Genomic DNA, 24,417 nt, shown 5'->3' with positions numbered 1-24,417 from the left:
TCCTGCGGATAGCCAGGTTGTGTAGCATGCAGCAAACCACCACAAATTGGGAGACCCGGTCCGGCGAATACTGGAGAGCTCCTCCAGAGCGATCAAGGCAGCGGAACCGCTGCTTGAGGACCCCAATAGTTAGCTCGATGATGTTGCGGGTGGTTTGATGGCTCTCGTTGTAGGCCTCTTCAGCAGCGGTCCTGGGCGCGCGGAGCGGGGTCATGAGCCAGGTGCACAAAGGATAGCCTTTGTCCCCGCTGAGCCATCCTCTTGGGGGAGGTTGTGCCTGGAACATGTCATGCACTGTACTCTGCCGCAGGATAAAGGCATCGTGGCTGCTGCCTGGGAAGCTGGCATTGACTGCCATGATGCGCTGCTTGTGGTCACAGACCAGCTGCACATTCAGAGAATGGTAGCCCTTCCTGTTGCGATACTGCTCGCCATGCTCCAGAGGGGCCCGCAAAGCCACATGCGTACAGTCAATGGCGCCCTGCACCAAGGGGAATTCCCCGAGTCTGGCAAATCCCAATGCGCGCTGATGCTGGCTCTCGAGGGCCATGGGGAAGGAGATGAATTGGCTTCTCCTTCTGAACAGTGCTTCAGTCACGTGGCGGATGCAGTGATGCGCGCCATACTGGGAGATGTTTGCTATGTCCCCAGCAGCGTATTGGAAGGAGCCGGTGGCATAGAAGTTCAATGCCACCGTCACCTTCACTTCCACCGACAGAGACGTCCTGCACCTGAGCTTTGGCCGCAGATCTCGGCGAAGCAGGTGGCAGATCTCTGCAATCACCTCCTTTCGGAATCGGAGCCTTCTAACACATCGCGCGGCACTCATGTTTAGGTAGGAGCGCTGCTGGCGGTATAGCCTGACTGGGTAAGGCCTACGTGGCCGACGCCTGTAGCCCCCTCTGCTTCTAGCCAGGGCTGCCCCTCTCACAATGCGTCTGCGAGCCCTACGGACATGGTGCTGCAGCTGCGCGTTGGCACCCCATGCAGCCCCCATCAAATCCTGGCAAACAGTCTAATTTCCAAATGGCCACTTGCAGCGCTATGGCCTGAGTCCAAAAATACCTGGCTCTTGCTGCTTGAAACCAGTTAGCTATCCTCCTTGTTGTGTCTCCAGAAATGCGTTGCACAAGACTGTTTTCTGAAAAAAGGCTGGCCTTTATACTGGAGAGGACGTTCCCTTTAATTAGCGCCCCCCGGGGCCCGCGCTGGTTGTGTTGCGTTCCTTTTTCCAAACGCTCCGGCCGCCCGCCGCACAATGGGGCGGTCCGACTGAAGTTTGCAATCGGGGCGGCCAAAGGGCGTTGCACGAGGATGTGACGTCATTTTCTGCGCGCGCATCCGGGCGGGCGCTAAACTTTGCGCCGGCGCTAACGGGCAACATAATTTGGGGCGGGGCGCAAACTGCACTGCGCCCGGGCGCTACACGCATAGCGCCCGGAAATCACTTCTCTTAAGGCGCTAACTGCTGGCGCAAGCGACTGAAAATCTAGCCCTTTATGTTTAGTAAGAAGTATTGTGATTGGTTGTTTGTTTCCTGCCTTGGGATATATGCTGTAATCTCATTGGTAGTTGATGTCATGTGATTTGTGGTGGCCATCTTAAATTCAGTTCTTTCCAGCTTTGGTTGGGACTGGGTGTGGAAAGATGTGCTACAGGATTTTAAAGTTAATAAAGCCTAGATTAGAAAGGCAAATCTATTCTTTATTTCAGGCCGAATGGCCTGTTTCTGTGCTGTAAATTCTATGTAATGTAAGTAGATCACAGGATGTGATGTCCCTGTTACTAGGGTTGGGGAAGCAGTGGAGGTATTATCAGGTGATCAGGAGGCCCAGGGCTGAATAGTGGAGGTATGAGGATGGGTGAATACTCCGAAGTTCTGCTTGACTGCCTTTGGGGATACAGTTCTTGACAGGGTCAAACATCCAAGGTCAGCGGAAAGAGTAGGCCGATGGGAGGAATGACTTTTTCTTCTTTTGCCCTTTCTTATTGGGAAAGGGACGGAGTGTTGGCGGGTTAGGTACAGAGGATTGAATCCTGTGTTGGAACATGTTGGTTCCTGGGACCAGGGGAAAGTCATGGCCAGGAATGGGACGTGTCTGAGCTGCCCAATGCTGGCTGCAAGGTTCGGCTGGCTTTCTGGGGATTTTCTTTGGCCGTTTGGAATACTTTGGAATTTTTAAGCGACATTTGCTCATGAGAACGAGAGGACTGTAAGTGGTCCTTGGATGGAGGGGGAGCGTACAGAATGTCACCCAAGCAGAACTTTACCATCATATTGAGCTCGACACAATAAAGTCTAAAACAGGATTGCAGGCAGCTGAGAGACACTGGTAACTCTGTAGGTATCACCCCTTTTGGTTGTGTTTATCTCCCCTCTTTCCCCGAAGGTATCATAATCAAGCTCAATCCTATCCTCACTCAATATCTACCCATGCTCACTTTCCAGCAGGTTTTAGTGTCCCTGCAGAGTAATGGATATGTGGACTGATTCCCAGTAAACAGCAGTGAAGATGCATTCGATCAGGTAAATATCTGATCGGGGCAGATAGTGATCGAGAGCAGGAACGCAGCTTGATTTTAGCCCTCTGATAGCTCAGAAACTCCAAGCCCAATTGTAGCAATTGAGGCCAACTAACTGAGAACAGAGTGGGAATCGAACTTGGCAAATTCTGGTGTGTGGAGCTACACATTACTCCAGCCAATCGGGTATCAGGGGAGCTCCAGCTCCCTTTATAGTTAATCAGTAGCAATCCACTTCCTTGTTATCTACAATAATATGTATTTAAAATAAATAACAGCTATCGCTGAGACTTTTTGAAATTCATTCATGGGATGTGGGCATCGCTGGCAAGGCCAGCATTTATTGCCCATCCCCACTTGCCCTTGAGAAGGTAGTGGTGGGCTGCCATTTCAGAGGGCAGTTAAGAGTCAACCACATTGCTGTGGGTCTGGAGTCACATATAGGCCAGACCAGCAGATTTCCTTCCCTAAAGGACAGTAGTGAACCAGTAGTTTCATGGTCACCATTACTGGTAGCTTATTATTTCAGATTTATTTAATTAATTGAATTAAATTCCCCAGCTGCCATGGTGGGATTATGAACTCACGCCTACTGAGATCATTAGTCCAGGCCTCTGGATTACTAGTCCAGTACCATAACCATTATGCTACCATACACCCTATTAACCTCTTGGTGTAATCCTACGGCGCAAATATAAATAGTAAAAGCACTATGGGGCTGAAATTGGACATGGTGCGGACTCAAAACAGAGAGAATCATTTTGGCCGAACATTATATTATACGCCCAATAGTCACTTCTATTGAAGTCAGTGGGAATGAATATTGAGCAGAGCGTATAACGGGTGGACCAGGCGTATAAGGGACAAGCCATTTTGGACTGAGATGAGGAGGAATTTCTTCAACCAGAGAGTGGTGAACTTGTGGAATTCTCTACCACAGAAGGCAGTTGAGGCCAATTCATTAAATATATTCAAGAAGGAGTTAGATATATTTCTTAAGGCTAAAGGGATCAAGGGATATGGGGAGAAAGCAGGGACAGGGTACGGAATTTGGATGATCAGCCATGATCGCATTAAATAGCGGAACAGGCTTGAGGGGCCGAATGGCCTACTCCTGCTCCTATCGTCTATGTATCTATGTATCTATATCAGGCGGGCGGTGCTTATAGCAGGTAGGTGGGGTGTATAACAGGTAGGCGGGGTGTAGGACGGGTGGGTGGGGTGTATATTGGGTGGGTGGGGCTTATAATGGATGGGCGGGCCTTATTACATGTAGGCGGGATGTATAACGGATGGGCGGGGCTTCTGACAGGTAGGCGGGGCATATAACGAATGGGCGGGGTGTATATTTGGTGGGCGGGACTTATAACAGTTGGACGGGGCATAAATCGGGCAGGCGGTGTGTATAACAGTACAGCGGGGCATATAACGGGTGAGCGGGGCGTATAATGGGTGGGCAGGGCCAATATTGGGTGGGCAGGGCTTATAGCAGGCAGGCAGGGTGCATAACGGGTGGGCGGGCCGTATAACAGGTGAGTGGAGTGCATAACGGGTGAGCAGGGCGTATAATGGGTGGGTGGGGCCTATAACGGTTGGGCGGGGCATATCATGGGCGGCAGAGTGTATATCGGGTGGGCGGGGCGTATATCGGGTGGGCAGGGTGTATATTGGGTGGGTGGGGCATATCATGGGCAGCGGGGTATATATTGGGTGGGCGGGGTGAAAATGGGGTGGGCGGGGTTTATATTGGGTGGGCGGAGTGTATATCGCGTGGGCGGTGTGAAAATGGGGTGGGCGGGGTGTATATCGGGTGCGCGGGCGTATATCGGGTGGGCGGGGCGTATATCGGGTGGGCGGGGTGTATATCGGGTGGGCGGGGTGTATATCGGGTGGGCGGGGTGTATATCGGGTGGGTGGGGCGTATATCGGGTGGGAGAGATGAATATCGGGTGGGCGGGGCGTATATCGGGTGGGCGGGGCGTATATCGGGTGGGCGGGGCCTATATCGGGTGGGCGGGACGTATATCGGGTGGGCGGGGTGTATATTGGGTGGGCGCGGTGTATATCGGGTGGGCGGGGTGTATATCAGGTGGGTGGGACATATCATGGGCGGCGGAGAGTATATCGGGTGGGCGGGGTGTATATCGGGTGGGCGGGGCGTATTTCGGGTGTGCGGGATGTATATCAGGTGGCTGGGACATATCATGGGCGGCGGAGACTATATCGGGTGGGCGGGGTGTATATCGCGTGGGCGGGATATACATCGGGTGGGCGGGATGTATATCGGGTGGGCGGGGTGTATATCGGGTGGGCGGGGTGTATATCGGGTGGGCGGGGTGTATATCGGGTGGGTGGGGCGTATATCGGGTGGGAGAGATGAATATCGGGTGGGCGGGGTGTATATCGGGTGGGCGGGGCGTATTTCGGGTGTGCGGGATGTATATCAGGTGGCTGGGACATATCATGGGCGGCGGAGACTATATCGGGTGGGCGGGGTGTATATCGCGTGGGCGGGATATACATCGGGTGGGCGGGATGTATATCGGGTGGGCGGGGTGTATATCGGGTGGGCGGGGCATATATCGGGTGCATGGGGCATATCATGGGCGGCAGAGTGTAAATCGGGTGGGCGGGGCATATCATGGGCGGCAGAGTGTATATCGGGTGGGGGGCATATAACGGGTGGGCGGGGCCAATATCAGGTGGGTGGGGCATATCATGGGCAGCGAAATGTATATCGGGTGGGCGGGGTGTATATCGGGTGGGCGGGGTGTATATCGGGTGGGCGGAGTGTATATCGGCTGGGCGGGGTGTATATCGGGTGGGCGGGGCGTATATCGGGTGGGCGGTGTTGCGTCCGTGTATAATAAGACACAGACTGTGGAGAACGGTACAACAGGTGTTTACTCAACGTGGCTCACACTGCAACTGATCTGTACAGATTACTACTCAGTGTTAGATACAGGTGTGGTCACTGCCGGTACTGCAGTATACATGAGCTGTAAAACTTAGTTCCCCCCTTAAAGGTATATACATTACAATTCCTCCCCTTTTAGATTAACAGTACCATAACACTCATTTAACAATTAAATATCAAACTAATTACAATTAACACTTTTAACATGCAACATTAGCTGAAAATTGTCTATTTATATATTCAGTCTTTGGGGAGGCTTCCTGATCCTTTCTGGATAGCGCCTTTCCCGAGTGTCTTGCTCTTGGTGCGGAGGCGATTCTGGCCCCCTGTCGTTGGTTGGTTCATCAGCTTCCGATGCTATTGTTTCTGGGGTAGATGCGACCTGTACGTCGGGTTCATCACCAGGTACGTATGGGCGAGGCATGGGGTTGACTCATTCCTGTGATGCTAGGATCTGGTCAGCATGGCATCTCACGATGCTCTCCCCAATGTCCACTGTGTACATTAGTGGGCCCTGCCGTGTGCATATCGTTCCTGGCTGCCATTCCTGGCAAAAATGGTCCGTAGGACTGCAATAGTATTCTCCGTGGTGGTGGAGGACATTTTGATGACCTCAGGCCATTTCGAGTGCGCATCCACGGCTATTAAAAACATTGAGTCCATGAATGGACCAGCAAAATCAATATGCACCCGTTGCCATGGAGATGAGGGCCACTCCCATGGGTGTAGAGGGGCCTGTGGTGGTGCATTTTGGACTTTCTGGCATCCTGAGCAGCTCTTGGTCAGGTCCTCGATTTGTTTATCGATTCCCGGCCACCACACATAAGCCCTGGCTAGGCTTTTCATTTTTACCCCTCCCAGATGACCCTCATGAAGCTCATTGAGCACTCTATTCCTTAACTTGGATGGAATTACCACTCGGGATCCACACATCAAGGTCCCCCGGCACACTGACAGCTGTTCTCTCCTTGTCGAGAATGCTGGCAACAGTGAGTCGCCATGTGCTGGCCATCCCTTCACCGTCAAATCATATACCCGAGACAGTGTCGGGTCATTTTGGGTTTCCTTTTCGATACAAGCGTTAGTTACCGGTAGGTATTCAACTATAGTCGAATGGAATATTTCGACAGGATCCACTGCTGGTGCTTCCTCCGCAGTAGGCAGTGGCAGGCGTGATAGCCCATCAGCATTTCCATGCTGTTTCGTGCCCTTATATTCAATCTCATAGTGGTGCGCCCCTAGAAAAAGTGACCATCTTTGTAGTTGTTGCGCAGTCATCACCGCAACGCCCTTCTTCGGATTAAAAATGGAGACAAGAGGCTGGTGATCAGTCAGCAAGGTGAATTTCTGCCCGTGCAGATAGTGATTGAACTTTTTCACTCCCCACACTAGGCTGAGGGCCTCCCTGTCAACCTGGGCGTAGTTACGCTCGGCTGAGGTTAGTGATCATGATGCAAAGGCTATTGGCCTCTCTGAGCCGTCCGAGAATTTGTGCGACAGCACCGCTCCAATGCTGTAGGGTGGCGCATCACATGCCAACCGAATTGGTAATGTTGGGTTGTAATGGGCCAATACCTCTTTCGATGTGATTAGTGTTTTGCTCTTCTGGAAAGCTCATCCACATTCGTCACTCCACTTCCATGGCACCCCAGTTTGCAGTAGGGTGTTCAGTGGGTGTAGTATTGTAGACAAATTTGGCAAGAACTTATGGTAGTTGTTGGATCCGTGATTCAGAGGATATGCTGTTATTAAATAATCACACGGATGCTGTACATTAACAATAAACAGGTCTTTACTGGAGGAGGGTAGTCTCAAGACTGGGGGTACAGAGGCATGCGCAAAGCTTATATACCGGTGTGGTCACTGCCAGTACTACAGTATACAGGAGCTGTAAAAGTAGTTCTGACTTAAAGGCACATACACCACAATTCCTCCCCTTTTAGATTAGTGGTACTCCTAATATTCAAATAACAATTAACATTTCAACATGTACATTAAACAACAAAAGTCCATTTATAGATTCAGTCTTTGGGGCGGCTTCCTGACCCTTTCGGGATAGCGCCTTTCCGGAGGTTCTTGTTCTTGGTGCAGAGGCGATTCTGACCCCTTTTCATCGGGTAGTTCATCGGGTTCCACTGCTACTCGGTCTGAAGTAGATGCTACCGGTATGTCGGGTTCATCCCCAGGTACTTGAGACATGGGGTTGACGCATTCCTGTGACGCTAAGATCTGATCGACGTGGCGTCTCACAATGTTCTCCCCGACATCCACTGTGTACATTAATGGCCCCTGCCTTGTACATATCGTTCCGGGTTGCCATTTCTCTGTTCGATAGTCACGGGCCACGACTGGTTGCCCTACATTGAAGCTCCTTGTCGGCTTCTCATTGATGTGCTGGAATTCTTTGTCCTCAACATTTCTTCGCACATTTGGTCTGAGCAAGTCCAGACGAGATCTCAACCTTCGGTTAAAGAACATCATGGCCGGGGTCTGGTTGGTAACTGCATGTCTCGCGTTTCGGTAGGCTAATAAGAAATTGTCCATCTTATGCTGTAGTGGAATTTCATCATCGCACATGGCCTTTATTGCCTTCTTAAAGGTTTGTACGAACCTCTCAGCCAATCCATTTGTGGCTGGATGATACGGGGCGGATGTGTAATGCCTTACCCGATTCCTTCTCATAAATTTTTGGAACTCGTCGGACACAAACTGTGGTCCATTATCAGAGCAAATCTGCTCTGGCAACCTGTTTCTGGCAAATATGGTCCGTAGGACTGCAATCGTTTTCTCTGCAGTGGTTGAAGACATTTTTATCACCTCAGGCCACTTTGAATGAGCATCCACTGCTATTAAGAACATTGAGTCCATGAATGGACCAGCGAAATCAATATGCACCTGTTGCCATGGAGAGGAGGGCCACTCCCATGGGTGTAGAGGGGCATGTGGTGGTGCATTTTGGACCTTCTGCCATCCTGAGCAGCTCTTGGTTAGGTCTTCGATTTGTTGATCGATTCCCGGCCACCACACATAAGCCCTAGCTAGGCTTTTCATTTTCACTCCCCCCAGATGCCCTTCATGTAGCTCATTTAGCACTCTCTCCCTTAACTTGGGTGGAATCACCACTCTGGATCCACACATCACTGTCCCCTGGCATACTGACAGCTGTTCTCTTCTGGATGAGAATGCTGGCAACAGTGAGTCGCCATGTGTTGGCCATCCCCTCACCATCAATTCATATACCCGCGACAGCGTCGGATCATTGCGGGTCTCCTTCTCTATATCCGCATTTGTTACTGGCAATCGTTCAATTATTGACAAATAAAATATCTCGATAGGGTCCACTGCTGTTGCATCCTCCACAGTAGGCAGTGGCAGGCGCGATAGCCCATCAGCGTTCCCATGCAGTTTCGTGCCTTTATATTCTATTTCATATTGATTCGTCCCTAGAAACAGGGACCATCTTTGTAACCGCTGTGCAGTCATCACTGGAACGCCCTTCTTAGGATTAAAGATGGAGACAAGTGGTTGGTGGTCAGTCAGCAAGGTGAGCTTCTGCCCATGCAGATAGTGGTTGAATTTTTTTACTCCCCATACTAGGCTGAGGGCCTCCCTGTCAATCTGGGCGTAGTTGCGCTCGGCTGAGGTTAGTGACCGAGACGCAAAGGCTACTGCCCTCTCCAACCCGTCTGGGAATTTGTGCGACAGCACCGCTCCAATACCATAGGGTGATGCATCACATGCCAAACGAATTGGTAGTGCTGGGTTGAAATGGGCCAACACCTCTTTTGATGTGATCAATTCTTTACGCTTCTGGAAAGCTCGTCTACGTTCGGCATCCCACTTCCATGGTAAGCCTGTTTGCAGCAGGGTGTTCAGTGGGTGTAATACCGTAGACAAATTTGGTAAGAACTTGTGGTAGTAGTTTACCAGCCCGAGGAACGACCTCAGTTGTGACACATTTTCCGGTGCTGGAGCCTTGACTGCTGCCTCAATCTTGTCAGGGGACTTATGTAACCCCTCTTCATCGATGACGTGGCCACAATACGAGATCTGTTTCTGGAAAAATTCGCACTTGTGGTGATTAGCTCGTAGCCCATACTCCTTTAATCTGGTGAGCACCTTCTCCAAGTTGGCGAGGTGATCACCGTCATTTTCGCCCGTGACCAAGATGTCGTCCAAATAACACTGGGTCCCTGGAATCCCTTGCAGGACTTGATCCATTGCCCTTTGCCAAATAGCCGGAGCTGATGCTACTCCAAACACCAGCCGGTTGTATTGATAGAGACCTTTATGAGTGTTGATCGTAAGGTATTGTTTCGAAGCTTCTTCTACCTCCATTTGCAAGTACGCCTGGGCTAGATCAATTTTGGTGTAGCGTTTACCTCCAGATAGCGAGGCGAAAATATCCTCAATTCGTGGAAGCGGATATTGTACCGTGTGAAGGACTGGGTTCACTGTCACCTTAAAATCCCCACAGATGCGGGCCTTCTTTGGTTCCCCAGGCGTATTACTCAACGACCTCTTCATTACAGGAACGATGGGTGTAGCCCACTCGCTCCAGTCCACTTTGAACAGTACTCGTGAACGTTCCAACCCTTCCAGCTCTGCTTCAACAGCTGGTCTGATTGCATAAGGCACAGGTCTGGCCTTCAGAAACTTTGGGCTTGCATTTTCCTCTATTTTAATCATTGCTCTTATTCCTTTTAGTGTTCCTAGTCCCTCCTGGAACACTTCTTTTGCGTCAGTTAGCATTTTTGACAGTCGTCCAGGTGTGACGTCGTCATCCTTTTTGGCCTCAACCTTCAGTGCCTGTATGGAATGCCAATCTAATTGTATCTTCCGGATCCATTCACGTCCTAGCAGTGGTGGTCCTCCATCTGGCAATACATATATATCCATTTTAGGTATTTCCTGGCCTTTATATGTCACTTTCACCCTTATTTTTCCTTTGGGGTAGACTTTGTCCCCCGTATACGTCTTCAAGACAATCTCTGTAGCTTTCAAGGGTATGTGTGAAAATAGCCGCTTGTAGTCTCTTTGATTTATGACTGTTAGAGCTGACCCTGTGTCCAATTCCATTTTCACTTGGACTCCGTCTATCTTGAGTGTAACCCAGATAGTCTGGTGATCCTCCATTTCGGTTACCTTATGTAGTTTCAGACAACCCAGCTCCTTGCTTCCGGAGTCTGTCACTTTTCTGTTCGTCTGAACCACTGTCCATCACCTGGTGTGCCTTTTTGTACTTCTCCTGTGGAGATTTCTTACTGTTGGTTTTCTTCCCAGACCTGCAGACTCTTGCTATGTGTCCTGCTTTCCCACACTGTCTGCACACTTGGTCCTTGAACCAACAATCTTTCTGGTCATGTGTTGTTCTGCCGCAGCGATAGCACTTCCCTTTTCCACAGGACATTTCATTGGTGCCATATTCTTGCGGTCTCCGGTCTATCTCTGCAGCGCCCCTTGCGGCTGCTTCATGTGATACTGCCATACTGAAAGCTTTGTCCAGCGTAAGATCCTTTTCCGACAGAAGCCGTTTCTGGGTTCCTTCACTCTGTAGCCCACACACAAACTTGTCCCTTAACGTATCTGCTAGTCCCGCTCCAAACTGGCAGTGTTTCGATAGCTTGCGCAGTTCCGTTAGGTACTCAGCATTGCTTTCGTCTTTGTGTTGGTTCCTTTTATGGAACTTAAATCGTTCTGCTATCAGCAGCGGTGTGGGGTTTAAGTGGTCCTGTAGGATTTCTACTATGCTTTCAAAATTCTTGTTTACCGGCTTCTCTGGGGTTATTAGATTTTGCAGTAACCCATAAGTTTTTGCACCCATGGAATTTAACAGAACCAGTGCTTTATTAGCATCTGGCACGTCATTCGCCCTGCAGTACACCTCAATACGTTCCACATATGTCGCCCAATCTTCGACTTCATTGTCGAACGTAGAGATACTGCCACTCTTCGGCATCCTTGGGTGTGAGTTAACTGTCAAAAATGGCACCTCCCGCGCTTCCCCTTCTTCTCCGCTGGCACAAAATGGCGTCTCCTGCGCTTTCCTTCCTTCCTGCGCTCGCCCTTCTTCTCCGCTGCGGCTTCTAAAAATGGCATCTCCCGCGCTCTTCCTTCTTCTCTGCAGCTCAATGGCGTCTCCCGCGCTCCCCTTTCTTCACCCCATGGACCCTGTTCAGCCCATGAGCCCTGGCTGTGCTCTGTGCGTTCTTCTTTTTATATTTTTCGACGCCGCTCAGTCTAGAACCTGGCTGTTTCTCTACCCTCTCTCTCTCCGGTTTGTTTTCTTTTTCTCGACGCTGCTCGGTGTTCAACCCCCGGCTGCGCTGTGCACTCTTCACCCTCTGTCTTGCCCCGTCGACGCTGCTCGGCTTTCTCTCCGCCGTCAGTCGGCTCCAGCTGCCGCTGCTCGGGAAGGGTCTGCGCTGGACCTGTCGTCGGTCTGTTGCTGCTCGTCGTGGCTGGGGAACCAAGCCCGGTTCTCCACAGCCTCCCCTGCAAAGTTCAATCTCTGCCTGACGGTTGGGTGGTTGCTCGTGGTCGACGCCTGTATTCCGGGCCTCGACTATTTTTTTAAATTTTTTATGTTGCAGGTAGATTCGAATCGACACTCGTCGCCACTGTTGGATCCGTGATTCAGAGGATATGCTGTTATTAAATAATCACACGGATGCTGTACATTAACAATAAACAGGTCTTTACTGGAGGAGAATAGTCTCAAGACTGGGGGTACAGAGGCATGCGCAAAGCTTATATACCGGTGTGGTCTCTGCCGGTACTACAGTATACAGGAGCTGTAAAAGTAGTTCTGACTTAAAGGCACATACATTACAGTAGTAGTTTACCAGCCCGAGGAACGACCTCAGTTGTGACACATTTTCCGGTGCTGGAGCCTTGACTACTGTCTCAATCTTCTCTGGGGACTTATGTAACCCCTCTTTATCGATAACATGGCCATAATACGAGATCTGTTTTCTAAAAAACTCGCATTTGGGGCGGTTAGCTCGGAGCCCATATTCCTGCAATCTAGTGAGCACCTGCTCCAGGTTGGCAAGGTGATCACTATCATTTTCGCCCGTGACCAGGATGTCGTCCAAATAACACTGGGTCCCTGGGATCCCTTGCAGGACTTGTTCCATTGCCCTCTGCCAAATAGCCGGAGCTGATGCTACCCCGAATGCCAGCCGGTTGTATTGGTAGAGACCTTTATGGGTGTTGATTGTGAGGTATTTTTTTGATGCTTCTTTTACCTCCATTTGCAGATACGCCTGGGCCAGATCAATCTTAGTGAAGCGTTTCCCTCCAGATAGCGAGGCGAAAATATCTTCACTCCGCGGAAGTGGATGTTGTACGGTGTGATGGACCGGGTTCACTGTTACCTTAATGTCCCCACAGATGCGAACCTTCCTTGGTTCCCCAGGCATGCTGCTCAATGACTTTTTCATCACAGGGATGATGGGTGTAGCCCACTCGCTCCAGTCTACCTTAGACAGTACACCTGAACGTTCCAGGCTCTCCAGCTCTGCTTCGACGGCTGGGCGGATCGCATAAGGTACCGTAATCATCGCTGTCATGCCTTTTAATGTTCCGAGTCCTTGCTGGAACATTTCTTTTGCGTCAGTTAGGATCTTTGACAGTCGCCTAGGTGTGACGTCGTCATCCTTTTTGTCAGCCACAGTCAGTGCCTGTATGGAATGCCAATCCAGTTGTATTTTCTGGATCCATTCACGTCCCAGTAATGGTGGTCCTCCATCTTGCAATACATACAGGTCTAGTTTTGGTGTTTCCTTACCGTTATATATAATGGTCACCATTATTTTTCCTTTGGGGTAGACTTTTTGTCCCGTGTACGTCTTCAAAATAATTTTTGTGTCTCTCAAGGGTATGTGTGAGAATAGCCGCTCGTAGTCCCGTCGGTTTATGACTGTTAGGGCTGATCCTGTGTCCAATTCCATCTTTACCTGGACTCCTGCTATCTTGAGAGTGACCCAAATGGTTCGGTGATCCTCCGTTGTGATCACATTATGTAGTTTCAGACAACTCAGTTCCCTGCTTTCGGAGTCATTATCACTCTTTTGTTCGTCTGAACTATTCTCCGTTATCTTATGTACCTTCTTGTACTTTCCTTTGGTCGTTTTCTTATTGCTGGTTTTCTTTCCCGACCTGCAGACTCGTGCTATGTGTCCTACTTTTCCACACTGTCTGCACACTTTGTCTTTGAACCAGCAATCATTCTGGTCGTGTGTTGTTCTGCCGCAGCGATAGCACTTCTCTGTTCCATATGACATTTCATTTGTGCCATATTCTTGTGGTCTCTGTTGTATCTCTGCAGTGCCCCGTGCTGCTGCTTCATATGATACCGCAATGCTGAAAGCCTTTTCCAGCGTAAGGTCCTTTTCAGATAAAAGCCGTTTCTGGGTTCCTTCACTTTGAAGCCCACACACAAACTTGTCCCTTAAGGTATCTGCCAGTCCCGCTCCAAACTGGCAGTGTTTCGATAGTTTGCGCAGTTCTGTTAAATAATCAGCATTGCTTTCATCCTTATGCTGGTTCCGTTTGTGAAACTTGAATCTTTCTGCTATCAGCAGCGGTGTGGGGTTTAAATGTTCCTTTAGTATCGTTACTATGTCTTCAAAACTCTTTTCCATTGGCTTCGTTGGGGTTACTAGATTTCATAATAAACCATACGTCTTTGCACCCATTAAATTTAACAATACTGACACTTTCTTGTCATCTGACACCTCATTTGCCTTGCAGTACACCTCTATTCATTTGACATATGTAGTCCAATCTTCGACTTCATTGTCAAATGCAGTGATACTGCCACTCTTCGGCATTTTGGGTGTGGTTTAAAATGGCGTCTCCCAATGGCTTAAAATGGCGTCTCCCGCGCTTTCCTTCCTCCCCCACTGCTGCCGACGCCGCTCCCGGCGGTTCTCGTGGCAATGGCAGCACCCTGTAGGTTTCGCGCGCTTCTCCTGCGCTGCTGCCAACGCCGCTCTCGGTGGTCCTCGTGGCAATGGCGGCGCCTCGCGGGTTTCTGCGCATCTCTCTCCCGGTCTCCGACGTTGCCCGGCCCCTGAACACCGGCTGCGCCCTGTGCGCTCTGCCCTCTCTCTCTCTCCCCCGTCGATGCTGTTCAGCCCTTTGCTGTGCCGCTTGGTCGGGCTCTATCCCGCCGCTGTCCGGGAAGGGTCTGCGCACTACCTGTTGCCAGCCCGTTTCGCTGGACCACCTCGACTGGAAAGCCAAGCCTGGCTCTCGACAGCCTCCCCCGCAATTCTCAAGTCTCTGCTGGATGACTGGGCAGTTGCCCGTGGTCGACGCCCGAGTCTCTGGCCTTGACCTCCAATCCACTGATCTCCAGGAACGAATCCCCGGGAGGTGATGCAGAGTTGCAGGTAGATTCAAACCTGCCTCGTCACCAATGTTGCGTCCGTGTATAATAAGACACAGACTGCGGAGAACGGTACAACAGGTGTTTACTCAACGTGGCTAACACTGCAACTGATCTGTACAGATTACTACTCAGTGTTATATACAGGTGTGGTCACTGCCGGTACTGCAGTATACATGAGCTGTAAAACATCGTTCCCCCCCTTAAAGATATATACATTGCAGGCGGGATGTATATCAGGTGGGCGGGGCGTATATCGGGTGGGCGGGGCATATAACGGGTGGGCGGGATGTATATCAGGTGGGCGGTGTGTATATCGGGTGGGCGGGATGTATATAGGGTGGGTGGGGCATATCATGGGCAGCGGAGTTTCTATTGGGTGGGCAGGGTGTATATTGGGTGGGCGGGGCTTATATCGGGTGGGCGGGGTGTATATCGGGTGGGCAGAGTGTATATCGGGTGGGCGGGGCGTATATCGGGTGGGCGGGGCGTATATCAGTTGGGCGGGGCGTATATCGGGTGGCGGGATGTATATCGGGTGGGCGGGGTGTATATCGGGTGGGCGGAGCGTGTATCAGTTGGGGTGTATATCGGGTGGGCGGGGTGTATATCGGGTGGGCGGGATGTATATCGGGTGGGTGGGGCGTATATCGGGTGGGCGGGATGTATATAGGGTGGGCGGGGTGTATATCGGGTGGGCGGGGTGTACATCGGGTGGGTGGGGCGTATATCAGGTGGGTGGGGCATATCATGGGCGGCGGAGTGTATATCGAGTGGGCAGGGTGTATCTCGGGTGGGCGGGTCATATATCGGGTGGGCGGGATGTACATCGGGTGGGTGGGATGTATATCGGGTGGGCGGGGCATATATCGGGTGGGCAGGGCATATATCGGGTGGGTGGGGCATATCATGGGCGGCAGAATGTATATCGGGTGGGCGGGGCATATCATGGGTGGCAGAGTGTATATCGGGTGGGGGGCATATATCGGATGGGCGGGGTGTATATCGGGTGGGCGGAGTGTATATCGGGTGGGCGGGGTGTATATTGGGTGGGCGGGGTGTATATCGGGTGGGCGGGGTGTATATCAGGTGGGTGGGGCATATATCGGGTGGGCGGGATGTATATCGGGTGGGCGGAGTGTATATCGGGTGGGCGGGGTGTATATCAGGTGGGGTGTATATTGAGTGGGCGGGATGTATATCGGGTGGGCGGGGCGTATATCGGGTGGCCGGGGTGTATGTCAGGTGGGCGGGGTGTATATTGGGTGGGCGGGATTTATATCGGGTGGGCAGGGTGTATATGGGGTGGGCGGGGCGTATATCGGTTGGGGGGATCTATATCGGGCGGGTGGGGCATATCATGGGCGGCGGAGTGTATATCGGGTGGGCAGGGCGTATATCAGGTGGGCGAGGTGTATATCGGGTGGGCGGGGCGTATATCAGGTGGGGTATATATTGAGTGGGCGGGGTGTATATCAGGTGGGCGGCGGGGTGTATATCGGGTGGGCGGTGTGTATATCGGGTGGGTGGGGTGTATATCAGGTGGGCGGTGTGTATATCGGGTGGGCGGGGTGTATATCGGGTGGGCGGTGTGTATATCGGGTGGGCGGGGTATATATCAGGTGGGCGGGATGTATATCGGGTGGGCGGAGTGTAAATCGGGTGGGCAGGGTGTATATCGGGCGGGCAGGGCGTATATCGGGTGGGCGGGATGTATATCGGGTGGGCGGCGGGGTGTATATCGGGTGGGCGCGGTGTATTACGGGTGGGCGGGGTGTATATCAGGTGGGGTGTATATTGAGTGGGCGGGGTATCGGGTGGGATGTATATCAGGCGCGCGGAGCGTATATCGGGCAGGATGTATATCGGGCGTGCGGAGTGTATATCGGACAAGGTGTATATTGGGCGTGCGGGGTGTCTATCAATCAACCGATGCGATCCTGTCTGTTTTGCAGTCCCACCCATGTCCGATTTCACCACTACTTGCTCACGATACGGTTGCTGCAGCATTGTTAGGATGTGCGACAAATGCCGTTTCTCGTTAGACAGGTGGCAGCTTGTTCCTCAGTCCATCCTCCCCACAAGGTTGCTGACCAGTCTTTGGAGGGCCTCAGCTCGGTCCTTAGTGGTCTGGAGGACCTCCTCGTGGTTTGCCTTATCTTGGCTGCCATAGTCCGTCCCCACCTGGTTGGCGATGAGGGAGATGCCAAACACCCGCATGCCACAATGTCGAGCGAGGACCACCTCCGGCACCGTGCTCATACCTACAGAGGGAAACACCTTCAGCATCAGTCCACAGTATAATTGGGTGGAGATCAGTGCACACCTAGCCCAAGCCCAATGCTAATCCAGGCTCAGATCTCCAATCTACTCTCTCACTTCTGGAGACGGGTCAGAGAGGAGCAATGAGGATGATACCAGGGCTTGGGGCTCTGCGTTATGAGTCAACACTATTAGAACAGAATTTAGAATCAAAGAATCTTACTGCACTGAGGAGACCATTCAGCCCATCGTGCCTGTGCCGGCTCTTTGGTAGAGCTATCCAACTAGTTCCACTCCACCGCTCTTTCCTATAGGCCTGGAAAATTTCTCCCTTTCAAATATTTATCCCATTCCCTTTTGAAAGTTACTGTTGAATATGCCTCCACCACCCATTCTGGCAGCGCATTCCAGTTGCCAACTTGCTTTCATTCCCTCCAAGCAGGTAGGGTATGGGAGCGTAGTGGTATCGTAACTGGACCAGCGGAATCCTGAGCTATAATCCAATGGAACATGTTGTTTAAATCCCACCATGCTAGATTGAGAAATAGAATTCCGTTTTTTTTTAAATCCGGAAATAAAAAGCTGGGATCAGTAAAAGTGAGCATGAGGGAGTCAGGTTGTCGTAACAGCCCAACTGGTTCACTAATGTCCTTTACAACTGCTGTCTTTACCTGGCCTGGCCTATATGTGACTCCAGTCCCACACCAAGGCGGTTGGCTCTTCACTGCCCCCTGAAGTGGCCCAGCAGCCACACAGGGCAATAAGTGCCGGGCCCAATGGAATGATCCAGGGCTTTAAAATGCTTGAGCCATGGTTGTACATAGGAACATAGGAATCGGGGGGTCTGGAAGAGACCACTGCAGCCCAGCCTGGTAGTCCCATCGTTCAAAAATTCCATTCATGGGCGACACAAATGAAGGTCATGAATTAGTCAAATTTCAGAACATCCTGGAAACTCTCTCCTGGGATTAAAAAAGAATCTGGGAGTCAGTTTAAAAATCCGAGAAAGGCAAAAGGAAACAAATAGTTTGAAACACGGTGGCATAGTGGTTAGCACTGTTGCCTCACAGCGCCAGGGACCCGGGTTCGAATCCGGCCTCGGGTCACTGTCTGTGTGGAGTTTGCACATTCTCCCCGTGTTTGCGTGGGTTTTCTCCGGGTGCTCCGGTTTCCTCCCACAGTCCAAAGATGTGCGGGTTAGGTTGATTGGCTATGATAAATTGACCCTTAGTGTTAGGGGGATTAAATACGTGGGGTTACGGGGATAGGGTGGGATATGTGTTGGTGTAGGGGTTACGGGAATCGGGTGGGATATGTGTTGGTGTAGGGGTTACGGGAATCGGGTGGGATATGTGTCGGTGCAGACTCGATGGGCCTAAATGGCCTCTATCTGCACTGTGGGGTTTCTGTGATTCTGTGAACTTCTAAGAGATTGGTACAGGCTCAAGATGGTAATACAGTAATATGTTATTTTCAAATGGTTAGTTTCCATGTTGAGAAGTGAAGTGGAAGGGCGCTTCCTGTAAATATATAACTGGCTTTTAGGCAAAATAAATGAGTTTAAATTCTGAAGATGTGGTATTCCATTCAAACATGGACCAGCGAGATCATTGTATTCCCTCGAGTATAGAAGATTGAATGCTGATCTAATTGAGGTGTTTAAGATGGCGAAAGGAATTGTTAGGGTAGATAAACTATTTCCTCTGGTGGGGGAGTCCAGAACAAGGGGACATAGCCTTAAAATTAGAGCTAGGCCGTTCAGGGGTGATGTCAGGAAGCACTTCTTCACACAAAGGGTAGTGAAAATCTGGAACTCTCCCCCACAAAAAGCTGTTGAGGCTGGGGGTCAATTGAACATTTCAAAACTGAGATTGATAGATTTTTGCTGGGCAAGGGTACTAAGGGTTACAGTGTAGGAGTCGCTGGAAATAAACAGACTGCGAGACTTTCATAGCAGCAAAGAAAAACGCGTGTTAGCTTTATTAACTCTCCGCATGGACTGAGGGACTCACCCTCGTCGCAGGGCTATGACATCATCACACAATCGACGACTCTTAAAGGGACCCTGCCCCGATAACCCAACCAAGTTCCGTACATAACGTGGAGCGGTAACAACATTGGCTATACATAGTGAATTGTGTTACTGTCCCTATGTGGTGTAAGGTTCACAACATTTTGGCAGCCCCTGAAGATTATTTGATTAAAGAAAACCTGGTTGGAATGTACTTTAAAAACCCAGGACATAAAAGATGGCTGTAGCCGGCCTCGTGGCAAAAGAGAAAAACAGCCTGTCTGAGTATTTAAGTACTTGAAACTGTCAATCAACTGCGGTTAGGAAGATTCAACACGGAACAAAGGACTCTGTTTACAAGCCCTCAGCAGTGTTGACTCAAGGGCTTAAGTGATTGTTGTCAATCTAGTTGCGGTTCAGCTGCAACCACAGAACAAAGGATTGTTTACACGAGCATTCAAGTACTGTTTACCGAGCACTCACAGGACAAACGATTGTTTACACTAACATTCAAGTACTGTTTACCAAGCACTCAAGAAACCAGCGAGACATATTTCAAACTGGGACAGCTCCATTCACAAACCAGTTAAACGAATGGGAAACACATTCAAACCCATTACGGTCAATGGGGACAGATCGGTCCCTTTTGTGTAACCCAGATACGTCCAGATTTGGGCGCGAAGATAAGGGCTCCCAATGGGGTATAAAGGTAGCCCCTCGGGAAGCCATTCTCTCTCTCTCTACCGCCTCGCCTCTGGTGCCCTGCCTTCAAGAGGGTCGTCTCAGCCCGCCCAAAGAAGTGGAATACCAGCAGTTACTTTTAAATTACTGGGGTATCTCTACTTCGGGTGGTGAAAAATCCAAGGCAGACTGCAGGGCACGGAGCAGGCGTTTCAACATTGTAGACTGGTGAGCATAAACTTTCTGACCCATTATAAGGCAACCTAGATAGGTATAAGGATTGGGAACTAAAGGGGAATCATGTTAAAATTGTAATTTTAGTCAATTTTCCCTCGATGTGTCCGTTTCTCCTCCCCGTTAAGTAAAAGTGTGCTGTATTCATAATTATTTTCACTGTATAGCAATTTACTCTTCATTTCAATAAAACATTGGTTTCCTTTGCACCCAACCACTGGTCTCATTTTGTCTATATCGTTATTGAAATAAGTCCGGCGGTCAGAACCAAAGGGGAAGCGATTCGAACTGCACGGGGCTGGAACAGCTCAGACACACAGCTGACTAACCAGGCAAAAACCCCAAACCAAACCCCCCTACAAAATGGTGACTGCGGCAGGACCGTCGGCGACAGTATGTGATGTAGCAGACGGTGGTCTGGGTCTGGAGAGAGCAGCAGTTATTGGTTTTCTTTTTATCACACCACTGATCTGTTTGTGGTTAGACCCGCAAGCTTAGGGAAGTTAAAACAGAGAGTTGGGATAAGGAAATGGAGATTGAAGAATACCAGGCCAAGATAGAGTACCAGGTGGACCAGCTTAGTGAGGACAAAAGCCACACGAGGCACGAGTTAGGGTACCTGAAGTGCCTAGTTACAGAGGCCAAGAGTAATGAGATGAGGCTGCAGGAGGAGAACGCCCGCCTCATACAAGAAGTAAGAGAGCAGGAGGAAAAGGTTAGGGAGGTAAAGGCAGTGTATAAGCTGGCCTGCGACCAAGGGTTTGAGGAAGCAGATCATGGCCCCTGTAGGGAAGAGATAGAAAGCTTGAATATGGCTTTAAAGAGGGCAAAGGGGATGATATGTCTTATCAGCCCGAAGATAGGTCAGTCGGACTTTACCGGCAACCCAAATAGAACCGTCCCACAGGCAACACCCAGAGCAAAGTTGGTTAGGGAATCAGAGGTCCCACGACCGCCACCCATAGCTCCGAGCTTTCAGGAGCTCTGGCAGCAAAAGGGGTGGGGGATGAGGTGGCAGAGGAAGCACAGCAGGCCCCGCTAGATAGGCCGGGACCAGGACCAGTGTACCCCCTCCGACAACGGAGGTACAGTCCACCCGTTGATGACGATGACCCAGGGGCCATCCAGAATCAGTTTGTGGTGCCGTATGGCACCCAACAGCTCAGGGCCATGGTTAGCCACATCCCCAAGTTCACTAAAAAGGGAGACCCCTCTCTGCACTTCAGGGAGATAGAACAATTAGCTTGTGTTAATGACTGCGATGACGCAGAGCAAGCTAAAATGCTGCTGTTTTCCCTGGGAGGTGATCTCCTCTAGACCCTATCTGGCAAATGCAAAAGGGGGCAGAAAGAATACGAGGATTTGAGGAACCAGATATTGGAGGCCATGGGACTCAATGATGGTAGTCCGTTCGTCCGGGTAGAAAGAACGGTACAGCTCCCAGGAGAGTCCCCACAGGCATTCGCAGACAGGCTGTGGCCAGTCTACCGGAGCGCATGCCCGGGAATGCCAGGGCGGGCAGCACTGAACCCAGCCCAATTGACTCACTGGCTCCGTTGTCTTATGACAAACAGCCTACCCCAGATCCAAGCCCAGGCCGCGGCTTGGTTTGACCCCCGAAACCCCCAGGCCACCGAAGAAGCGGTGATCCGCCGGCTCACAGTAGCATTTAGAAACATGAGGGGTACCGAGACGCATCAACCCAAGGGAAAAGTCCATGAGGTTAAACCTGGGGGCCCGAATAAGAAAGAGTGGCACCAGGAGGGGAACCGTCCCTCCCAGACTAAGTTAAACTGTTACGGGTGCGGGAAGGACGGCCACTGGCGCAAGGATTGTAGAAATCCTTGGAAGTACAATAAGGGAAAGAATCCCACAGCCCCAGTCCAAAAAGTAGAGACAGGAATTCCTCCCGCCTCGGTTGAGTCACTGTTGGAGGCAATGCAGTCTCTTCTGACTGGCCAGGGGAGAGTAGCAGCCACCACCGGTGCTTTGACCCCGTCTGCCCCATCCCACGGCCAGCAATGACTAGAGCCAGCGCAGCCTGTCGATCTGTGTCCCCGCGAAAATGCTGAGGGGAGCAGGCCCTATGTTAAGATGGGGGTGAAGACGGTGCAGGGGAGATATTCGGTGGACACTGGAGCTTCCAGCACGGTGGTCCATTCGGAGCACCTGACCAATTCACCCCGGTCTAATAAGGTCCCATTTAGCTTAATGGGATCCACAGGGAACGAGCAGGCTGGGGAAAGGTCAAAACCTTTGGCCATAGGTTTAGGCTCCCTCCATACCACGTGGGAGGGTAACCAAAAGACCGACGAGGTGGCCAAGCAGGGGGACAGGGAAAGAGAGTTCTGGGACCCCTGTAGAGCAGGCCCAGTAGCAGCAATCCGGGACAAGGGAGGCACACAGGGGATAGCTTTGGCCCCGGACCAAAAGCAGGTCCAAGCCCAAGATTCCGCCTTTAAGGCCGCCCTGGTAAGGAGTAAGAATTTAGAACAGGGTTACTGGCAGGCTGCTAGTTATATTAATCAATGTAAGTTGTTTAAGCCAGAGGCAGGGAAACGGGCAGCTGGGATTGAACCTGAGGTTAGAAATCCTCAGCCTGCAGCGGGTACACTCACACAGACTGCACACGTGCGTCAAAGGAGAAGTTCCCCAGCACTTGGCCTGAGTGATTCCCCCTCTCTTATGGGACTCCGGGGAGGAGCCTGAACCAGGTTTTAAACCTGAAGGGGAAGACTCTCAGCCACCGGCAGCCGGTGGCGAGGGATTGCCCGTCCCCAGCCCAGGTTTGGGAAGGGAGGGACCCGAGGGAGAAGGTCCCCAGCCAGCAAGGACAGTGACCCGAGCTAAGGGTCCGCTCGCCAGGCTAGCCCCAACAGCGACACTCCCTAGGAGGTTTCTTTGGGTACCCCAGCCCAGGAAAGTATGGTCACCAGCTTTCCAGTTAAAGGGGTGGTCTCCCGAGTCAGGGAGAAGCCAAAAGACAGAGGTCCCGAACCAGCGGCCATAAGCTGCGAGGGACCAGAAGTTGGGATCAGTCCAGCTTCACTGCAGGCAGTAGCCTGCAACAGTCCTAACAGAGATTAGGCTGGCCGCCCGGAGATGGGCGGCGCTTGTATATAGCTTTGTTTAAGTTTAATAATGTGTACAAGTAAGTTAGAGTGTGTTAATTTTAATTTTACATTGCAATCGATAGTTGTATTCTTAAAGTATAAGTTTTAAGTATGGAACCGTTCCAGAGTGTTGCTATGTGAGCTGAGGTCGCGGGACCCGATCACATTCCCCCGAGCCAGGGAACCTGGCTAGATGGTTTTTTTAAGTCTTTTTCAGAGTTTCGAAAGGTGCGGAGGACCATCGTGTCTTTGGATGCTCGGGGAAGGGAGCACCCCCAGCCCACGATGGGAGGGGTCTGCGGAAGGCAGATGCCCACGAGGGGAGCTGGCCAGGATGACTGGGATCCAATTCAACCCAGTATTCTCATGAGACTGGCTTCACGTATGGGGAGGCCTCCCTCCAGTGCCCGAGGATATGAATCGTCACCCCAAGGAAAAGATATTTCGGAAATTCTGTAAATTTGGCTTTTCGGAGGTCAATAAGACCGAATTGGAACTAATCATGAAGTGGTGCAGGGGTATCGGACCCGCTCCGTGCTTGGATTATTGTAAATAATCATGATTTTCTATCGATAGATGCCTACCGTGCACTGCGATTCTCTCTGGGTAAGGGGGATGGAGGTGTCGAGGGATCAGAGATAGATAAGTACAATGGAAAGTTTTTTGTGGGGGGGTCAGAAATTTTTGCTCACCTTTAATAGGATACTGCAAGCAAGTTTTAGTATCCAAGGGAGGATTATAAGGTTCACAAAATTTCAGCAGCCCCTGAAGATTATTTGATTAAAGAAAACCTGGTTGGAATGTACTTTAAAAACCCAGGACATAAAAGATGGCTGTAGCCGGCCCCGTGGCAAAAGAGAAAAACAGCCTGTCTGAGTATTTAAGTACTTGAAACTGTCAATCAACTGCGGTTAGGAAGTTTCAACATGGAACAAAGGACTCTGTTTACAAGCCCTCAGCAGTGTTGACTCAAGGGCTTAAGTGATTGCTGTCAATCTAGTTGCGGTTGGGCTGCAACCACAGAACAAAGGATTGTTTACACAAGCATTCAAGTACTGTTTACCGAGCACTCACAGGACAAAGGATTGTTTACTCTAACATTCAAGTACTGTTTACCAAGCACTCAAGAAACCAGCGGGACATACTTCAAACTGGGACAGCTCCATTCACAAACCAGTTAAACGAATGGGAAACGCATTCAAACCCATTACGGTCAATGAGGACAGATCGGTCCCGTTTGTGTAATCCAGATACGTCCAGATTTGGGCGCGAAGATAAG

General features: G+C 50.8%; 1 protein-coding gene across 2 annotated transcripts in view; it reads right to left on the bottom strand.

The window, feature by feature from the left end:
• Positions 1-14,905: 14,905 nt before the first annotated feature.
• The window catches only part of pnp6 (purine nucleoside phosphorylase 6), a 182,422-nt gene continuing 172,910 nt past the window's right edge, over positions 14,906-24,417 (bottom strand). For both annotated transcript variants that reach the window (XM_085990926.1, XM_085990927.1), the window contains exon 6: positions 14,906-17,101. In XM_085990926.1, coding sequence (XP_085847052.1) covers positions 16,902-17,101 — 200 coding nt within the window. In that variant the 3' untranslated portion in view covers positions 14,906-16,901. The remainder of the gene's footprint in view (positions 17,102-24,417) is intronic.

This window comes from Somniosus microcephalus, chromosome 6, assembly GCF_052327205.1.
Source record: "Somniosus microcephalus isolate GS21.2 chromosome 6, FLI_Smic_1.0, whole genome shotgun sequence".
Lineage (NCBI taxonomy): Eukaryota > Metazoa > Chordata > Chondrichthyes > Squaliformes > Somniosidae > Somniosus > Somniosus microcephalus.
Note: the sequence above shows the minus strand (reverse complement) of the source record. Positions and strands in the feature narration are given on the sequence as shown.